The sequence below is a fragment of the Mirounga leonina genome, unplaced genomic scaffold (assembly GCF_011800145.1).
Source record: "Mirounga leonina isolate KUSES-001 unplaced genomic scaffold, KU_Mleo_1.0 Mir_175, whole genome shotgun sequence".
Taxonomy (NCBI): Eukaryota; Metazoa; Chordata; class Mammalia; order Carnivora; family Phocidae; genus Mirounga; species Mirounga leonina.
The window spans coordinates 6,447,526-6,456,109 of NW_023270453.1; the positions used below are offsets into that span (position 1 = coordinate 6,447,526).

Consider the following 8,584-nt stretch of genomic DNA (forward strand, 5'->3'; position numbering starts at 1 on the left):
AAAAAAAAAAAAACTTGTGCATTCCAGTAATTAAAATCATTTGAGAAAAAAAAAAAGGCACTCTAACTGCACTGCATTTGACAGCCTGCAGAGCACCTGGGACTGGCTTGGTTTTTACCCTCGATTTCATGGTCATCCCACCCAGCTTCTTCCTTTACCAACATGCAAGTTCTTTCCCTGCCAGCCGGACAGGCAGATGGGAGAGGCAGGCATGGCCTTCCTGGGCGGTTCTCCATATTTTGATGTACAAAGGGATAACAGTCATTTAAACTTGATCCAACTCTTTGCATCTTACAAAGTTAAACAGCTAAAGGAAGTAAAGTGAGAAGGCAATGCTGATGGAATGGAGAGTGCATATCTGTGGCGCCTCCTTAAGATTCCTCTCCTTGCTTCTCCTGTTCCGTTGTCTCTCTTGAAGGCAGTGAATTTTTCTCTTGCGTTTCTGTCTCCTTTAATTTTGACTTACTGAATTTCTCAATCTCAGGCATACCAGGTTTGTCAGACATGGTTGCAGAGGAAGCCAAGCAAGATGTGGGAACTGGGAAGGTCTGGTCTGTACAGTGGCCACCGCTGAGTGCCTCCAGCAAAGTTTTCATTATTTTTACTTATCCCCAGTCTTCTGAAAGAAATATTGAGCACTAGTATTCCAATTTTGGGTGTGAAATCTACTAAGCATGACCTTGACCTAGCTGTCATGGTTTTTGACTTCGCCTTAAGAGTTTTCTGGCTCCCAGTTCAGGGTGTGAGATGGAGAATTCTCTGCCCTTGCTTTGGAATCAGACCTCACTGTGGCCACAGCAGATAAGGATTGACAGACTTCACAGTAGCCTTGAATCTGTTTCCAGTCCCTCAGCCTGGTGATCCTGATATGCAAAGCTCTGGCTGGGGATTCTAGAAGGGCCACCAAAGTACTCTATAGCCCATGTAAAGTTGACTCTGTGATTCTGCTTAATAATGCAATTGAACTGTATTTTAGAAAATAGAATTACTTCTCAAAACAAACAGGGATAAGCACCCATCAGTGATTAACTGACATGCTTATCACAGAATGATGTGTGTTCCCCACGTGCCTGCAGAGTCTAATGTTGAGGGTGCGGTTATACAAAGGTGTTGATGCTCATCTGGCATCAATAATACAGAGGATGGGGAAGAAAAGGGAAAGGAGGTATCAGGATAATAAGAAAGAAGAACTCAAAGGGAGACTGAGCCCAACAAAGAAAATAGGAAAACCAGGAGGAAGTACATTCTCTCTGTTCAGAAAGTCAATATTTATACTAAAGTTCTAATCCCAGTTCAGTAATTTTCCAACTTTGACAACCAAAGTAGGTAATTGAGGCCCAAAGTAGGAAAACACACGCCTGATTGTCATTAACCAGTTTTTGCCTGAATTATCTAGACCTTTACCTTACTTTTCCACTCAATCTTGTATGGTCTGTCCTGGGAGAGAAATAGCAAGAGAGAAAAAATCCACTATTCCCTGGGGACTTTGTGTCTAACTAGTGGAAAGACAATGGCAAAATGAGAAGGAAAACAAGAAGGAAATAGTGTAGCAAACTTGTGCCATGAAAACGCACACATACATCATTTAATTTCTTAGCAGAGAAAACCTTGGGAATTTACTTGTGGGTTTGTTTTTTGTTTTTTGTTTTTGTGGATATTCTTTTAATGGGATACCAGTCAAGGATAAAAAATGATACTGAACTTCCCTAAAAAGTGCATACATAGATACACTAAAGTTGAGCAAAGACTGTAAACACTGAAAAAATAATTTCTTGATGAGATTTGGGGGTAACTTCTTAGACTAACTGTGGCTATACATTAACACAGCAACAAGGGGAACCCAGAATGTCTCCGAGCTCAATGTGAGGGAAAGGTAAGGGAAAAAGATGAAATACCCAGTCTGTGATTAAGGACAGCTCTGTGTGCAGTAAAGTATTGTTTTTGTAAAGTTTTTACAGACATAAAGAAAATGTTTGCAAAACATCAAAGAAAGCAAGGAAATCTCATCATCCATGATCTAAATATCAAAAGTCTATGCATTTTCAACTTTGGCAAAATTGGAGGATCTTCTTACCCCAATAAGGACCCTACAAAGCTGCAAATATCATCTGAGAGTAAATAGATGGGGGAAGAAGAATTAAGGGACAGTAGGTCGATGGAGTTGGAAAACCTGTAATTATTTGCAACTTCTATTGATACACAGCAGCTGTATTTGATATACACAGGCACACTTAACATAATAAAACAACAATAACCATGCTACATACGTACAAAATTGTCTGTTTATCCTTTGTTGAGATTTTCTTTGTGCATAACATTTTCACTGACTTTTTTTGAGCCTGTGAGAAGAATCAAATTATGCTTATTAAAAATATGTGTATTTCTGGAGGGATATGCATTCCTATAACCTTCATTATGATGCTTTAATTAACCAATATGCCTCATAATAAAGTATCTAGCTGTCACCAAAATCAACACTTTTCAGTTATTAATAGATTAAGGAAAGAATGTTAATTTCTTCAAGCTCCATTTCATTTGGTCTCATTACTTCAGGAGCCAGATGGTTACAGGGCTGGACCTGTCAACAGTTGCTGTGAGGAAGAATACATTCAGAAACACCAAACTGAAGTATGAATAACAGCGGAAAAATGAATTTTGAGATAGTTGTGCACAATGCAGAAGGGAGGGCAGAAAGTTATTCTGCTGAGAAATAGAGAAAATTATGAATCAGGCACATTTTAATTGATGGGGTTTCCCACACACACACCGAACACCCTCTCCTCTCCTCCCCCAACCCCATTAAATTGTCTCCCCCCCAATAATAGCCACCAGTTCCAGCTGTGCTATGGAGCAGCCTTCCATTTTTCAGGTGTCTGACGATTTCTCTTGTCCCTCATGCTGCTGGGATTTGACAGTTCTCCTACACTGTTGGTTGATTGATGATGTCAACTTGGAAGAGACAGTTCCACCAGCAGCCAATTTTTTCAAGATGTTTTCTTCTTTGATTTTAAAAATTCTTTCTGAGTGCCTCCAAAGGAAGCCACCCTGAAGGTCACCTCCAGCTCGGCTCCTCAGTCTGCTCTGTGGCTGACTTGTGTTGAAGGAGGTAAAATGAAGGAGGTAGTTGCTCAGTCTACGGCCCCAGTTGGGTGAACCAATTTCTAGGTTTCCCAACAACTTTCAGGCTCCATCGTGCTGTAATTCAGCTGAGTGATGGTCACTGTTCAAAATTAAGAGACAGGATGTTGGAGTCTGAGACCGCATTTTTGGTGAAATTTCTGTGCTTTTGAGCAAGTCATTTGCTCAGAGTATACCACAGCCTCTGTTATGGGCCAGAGAGGATCAATATTTCCTGCTTGTAAAATATTTTGTGATGTGCAAGTGTGAAGTGTCACACACCTTGCATATCCATGCCACAGTAACTCAGGTGGTACTGTTTTGTATTTCTAGTCATTCTTAACCACAGATGTGTCCCAGCACCTGCCCCCTAGTGGACCTGAAGCAATTTGCAACCTTCTCTTTTTTTTTTTTTTCAAGGGGCAATTCAAGTTGCACAGATTTGCTGATTTCAGGTGATTAGTACTATTTAAGCCTTGAAATTGAAAATTTTAGCCTTATAGAGCTTGAAGGAATCTTAGAGCTTTCTTGTACAAAACTTGCACTTTACACAAGCAAACTGAGAAATGACAAAGGCTTGAAACACCTGTGTAAGGTCCTAAATGACATTTAACCAGCTTCAGATTGAAAAAGTAAAGAAGCAAAACAGAACTCAGAGCTGACCCCAGGCTATGAATCTTATTAAATTAAAACAGTTACATCTCTTTATAAATCCTGAAATTCACTTATCCATGCTTTTATTGATTATTTATTTGTTTGTTATTTATTTATTGAGAACCTACTGTGTCCTAGGTGCTATTATAGGCATTTGGGGATACCTGATGACAAGCATATCATCCAGGTGTTATTTTCAACAATCTTTTCAACTTCTACAGAAAAATTAACTTTAGAAAATTAACTTGCCCTCAATCAATTGTTTCATTCTTAATGACAACTAAAATAAAGGGTGCTTAATTAAAAATAAAAGTATATTACTTTCAGGATACATTTTCTTCCATACAATGAAAAAAATTCTGTGATTCTTTTATCCAGGCTGGTGATCTGAACTTTAAAAGGGGTGAGAATCTAGTTGAACTGTCTAAAGGAAAGAAATTCTAGTAGATCTGAAGAGGAACATTTACTGTCCATGAGCTACTTAACGCTTCTCTCTGAAAGCACCAGCCTCTTCAATCAGCTCTGTCTTGAAAGTTTCTCTCCTCCTCCCCAAGTTGATTAGAACCAATCTTCTGAGAAAATACAAAGGTGTGAGCAGAGGATGCTTGGTTCTAAATGAGCCGTAGGCAAACTTGATACAAAAATAACCTTCAGAAAAAGGAATCTGTCAATGGGACACATTATTTTTCTCCCAGAATTCAAAATGATCACAGGTACATTGAGTACCATGGAAAAGTAAGTTATAGGCTTCCAAGTAAAGATGATCTGCATAACTAAGTAGAACAATGCCAAAATGAAACTTGACACTTAATTCTAGGCATTAAAATTTACCATATAGTCAACAATTATGACACAAGAGAGTCCTCTTTCTATTCTTCCATCTGGGCTAACTGTATTTATCCTGAGAACTCTAGTAGGTCATCATTGGTGTAGACTGAGAACACCACTGGCAGTTAGACTTGTTTGGGTAAACAAGGCAAGCAGGCAGGTCAAGCCCTGGAAATGTTTATCTGGATAAGAATTGAGTAGCCTTTTGGGAGAGATCCCATCCTAATGGTGGAGCAAGACTTGCATATTAAGTTTGGTTCTATAAAGTGTCTCAGCCATTGGAGAGCAGGGTAAATCTTAATATAGTACATGGTTTGTCACTGGTATTTTCCCAAGCCAATTCATCCACCTCTGTGTCCTTGAGACCTGGAAAGGGGAGAATGAATAGAATAAACTGAATAAACTCTTTTCTCACAAGCTTGTTGAAGTCATTGGAAATCCAAAGCATCTTGGATTATAATGAAAGGGAGGCATTCTCTTCCTTGGGGCATCGGGTATTTGACACACGTTGGGCTCCAGCCCATGATTCCAACCACAACTCCAGTTATAATGAGAGCTGGGGTCTGGCTTGGTTTTTGTTTGTTTGTTTTGTGGTTTGTTGACATTATCCATCACCCATAGCCTCAGCAGCAGCCAGAGGCAGTGCCTGGTGGTGCCGGAGGCTGGAACAAGGGATGACATTGTCTTAGATGTTCCTTGGCAAGGGACCTCCTGCAAGAGCAAGAGCAAGGGCTCAGGTGCCAGATCACCAAAGAGGATCAGAGAAGGAGGGAAAGAGAGTGGGAGGCACCTCTTGCTAGCTCAAAGGATTTGTTTGCCAGTATACAATAACAGAACCCCAGGGGTTCCTGCAAATAGCTGGGGGAAGGAGGTAGAGACTTTGAAGGGAATAAAAGGTGTTCCAGAGGTTTCACAGTTGGAGTTATAAATAAAGCCCAGGAAATACTGTTAAGTGGCCCCATTTTACACTTAGAATGATGTGACCTGGGAATTAAAAAAAAAAAATCTTTTAAGTAGTAGGGTAGTCCTTTGTAAAAACAAAAACAAAAACAGAAGAGAGCCATGATTTCTATGTTTAGTCTTTGTTATGCCTCTGACTACCAGACCTTGGAAAGGCCCTTCTGTTTTTTAATTCACCATGTTAGAATGTTATCATGGGGTATCATTCAGGTCTTTGGGGAATCATATTTAAAAGTCCTATAGCTGTAGCTATTTATTCTCTACTATTTAAAAGAGCCCTAACATTCTCAGCTTGACTAAACTTGGGACAGCTTTCTTCCTGGCTATAAGCCCCTGACCTCCCTTTCCTTTGGCATTTACTTTAGAAAAGTTGTGACTATAAATTCTTTCTCTATCCCTTTGGGATCTAAATCTCCCAGCTTCTTGCCAGTTTTAATCCAGGGACATCTTTCTCAAAGACCTGGGAGCCATCCCTTTGACATGTAATCCTCAAGAAAAATAACACCCTGTCTTCCAGCATCTGATTTCCATAAGCACCAATTAGCAAATCCTGGTGGCCTAATCTCCCCACTAACATTCTTTAGTACTTTTCCCCTAGCCTATCCCAGTGCTTAAAGCTCTCCCACCTCTTGTTCAGTGGAATTCCGTTTACTCTCTCCGCTCTATTGCAGTAGTCTTGCATGAATGTTGCTTTTTAAATTCTGTCCAGTGCGATTTTTCTTTGATACCACCTGTAGACCAGAATCTTTCCTCTGTTGTCTAGACTAACCCTGGCCATGGGCAGGAGGGTTTTTACCTGATCTAAGATCCCCTTGCTGCTCTTCTGAACCCGATATAAACGAACTTCCCTCTAGTTCTTAAGGTACAACATTACCCTCGCTCCTCTTGAGATGTCCCTGTTCTTACAAGTAGGATTTGCCCTTAGTCTGTGTTTCTCAATTTTCTTTCTGGGGAAACTGCCTGGTTTTTGTCTTGTGTCCTGACTGTTACCCTGTCTTGGTAGGTATCAGTTCCACATTGTTCTCTTCCTGCCTGTGGACATCTCTAGGCTTGTTACATCAGCTTGGATTCCATGTTCCCTGCCTGGACTGAGACTGGCATAATGTTGAGGCCCTTTGGAGGCAAAGTTTACCATTTCAAGTGATACAGCCTTTGGGCATTTGCAGCCAGGTCACCTCTCCCTGGCTCCCCTTATCTTGACTCAGTGTATTAGTCTAATTTCAAATCCTTGCTCCTGCCTTTCTGGCTTATTTTATTGTGATCTGGTGAATTCTCCCTGTTGACTTCTGAAGTTTTTGAAAAGGAAAATTAAGTGGCCTCTGGGTCAACCTTAAAAGGTAGATTGGGGTGCCTGGCTGGCTTAAATTGGTAGAGTATATGACTCTTGATCTCAGGGTCATTAATTCAAGCCCCATGTTAGTCTTGAAGCCTACTCAAAAAAAATGAAAACGAAAAAATAAAAGGGAGATTATAAGTATTCATTATTATAATCCTTTTAACATCCTATGAAAGAGATATTTGCTACCCTCATTTTAGAGAAGAGTAAACTGAGGCTCAGAAAAGTTGACTTGTCCAAAGACACAGGACCAGAACTCAACGATACTGTTGAATTTCTTTAAATGCTATTTTTAACTGGAATCCTCCTGCTTGTAAATCTTGCGCTCTCTCTTCTGTACCATGCTGAATTCCTTCTGGTTGTAAATAGTATTAATGAAACACCTTCACAAAGTTTTCAGGGGACCAATGTAAAATTTAATTCAGCAATTTGGGATATTATTTTCAGTGGAAATTTAATAAAATTATAAGGCACTGTAATAAATACTATAGATAATTATATATGCCTTGCATAATTATAAGGCCTACCTGAATACTTTGGGAATCCTTAAAAACTGGTTTTGGTGAGTCTTTTAGTAAACATTTTAGAGATTTGTACTTGTGCTTTTTTATATGTATACTTTATGTTTTCGTGAGAGGTGTTTTTCCTTAGCATCTGCTTCTCTCACCCCATCACACGTATTCTCCCACACAGTTTACTCATACTGTATTATGCCTTTCTATTAAATATTCTTTCTGTCTATTGAGCTATTTTCTAGGATTCTACCATCATATCAGTCACATTTAAAACCCCAAGATAAGAATTGACAAAGCAGTATAATGTTTTTTGGTTTATATTAATCTGAGAAGTTTGGGACAGTAAGGGAAGGTGGGTCTAGTGTTTCCTGAGCACTTTTTAGTTTCCAAGCATAATGGGTTCCTTCCCCAGGGCAAGTTGGCCAACTTTTAGAGTTCTAGTCATTAGGTGGTAATTTTTAGGGCAGTGCATCCTGCTTCCCTCTAAAGTATGAGGATCAAAGTACAGATTACTGCCCCCTGTTCACAGTTCACTTGAAACATTGCTCACTAACTCACTTTGAGGCAGGAATGACACTGGCTAGATCACCTTAAAATGATGTATTAGTTTTCTATTGCCACTGTAACAGATTGCCACAAATTTACTGGCTTAAAGCAACACAGATTAATTATTTTACAGTTCTGGAGGTCAGAAATCCAAAATCATTTTCACTGGGCTAAAATCAAGATGTCAATAAATTTGTGTTCCTTCTGGAGACTCCAGGGGAGAATCTGGGTTTTCTGGGGTTTGTTTGTTTTTGTTTGTTTGTTTTTGCCTTTTCCCGCTTCTAGAGATCACCCAAGTTTCTTGGCTCATGGCCACTTCTCTCATTGTCAAAGCCAGTAATATAGCATATTTTCTCCTTTCTGACCTCTGTTTCTATCCTTTTATCTTCTCTCTCTGACTCTTAAAATGCCACCTTTTTATGATGACCCTGCAGTTAAATTGTGCCCACCAGGATAATCCAGAATAATCTTTCCATCTCAAGATCCTTAACTAAATCACATTTAACAATTCCCTGTACCATAGAAGGCAACATATTTATAGGTCCTAGGGATTAGGATGTGAACATTATGGGGGAACTATTTTCAGCCTACAACAAATGGTTTCTCTTTTTTAATGCTGATGGCAAAA

General features: G+C 39.5%; 1 protein-coding gene across 1 annotated transcript; it reads right to left on the reverse strand.

Annotated features, from left to right (window-relative positions):
* Positions 1–53: 53 nt before the first annotated feature.
* Positions 54–535, reverse strand: LOC118021544 (thymosin beta-4-like). Its single transcript, XM_035021560.1, has one exon. It carries the CDS (start codon positions 504–506, stop codon positions 372–374), a length of 135 nt encoding a protein of 44 aa, XP_034877451.1. The 5' UTR covers positions 507–535; the 3' UTR covers positions 54–371.
* Positions 536–8,584: the final 8,049 nt, after the last annotated feature.

Coding starts and splice junctions, on each gene's coding strand:
- LOC118021544 (XM_035021560.1), bottom strand. CDS start 506: ATGTCTGACAAACCTGGTATGCCTGAGATTGAGAAATTCAGTAAGTCA.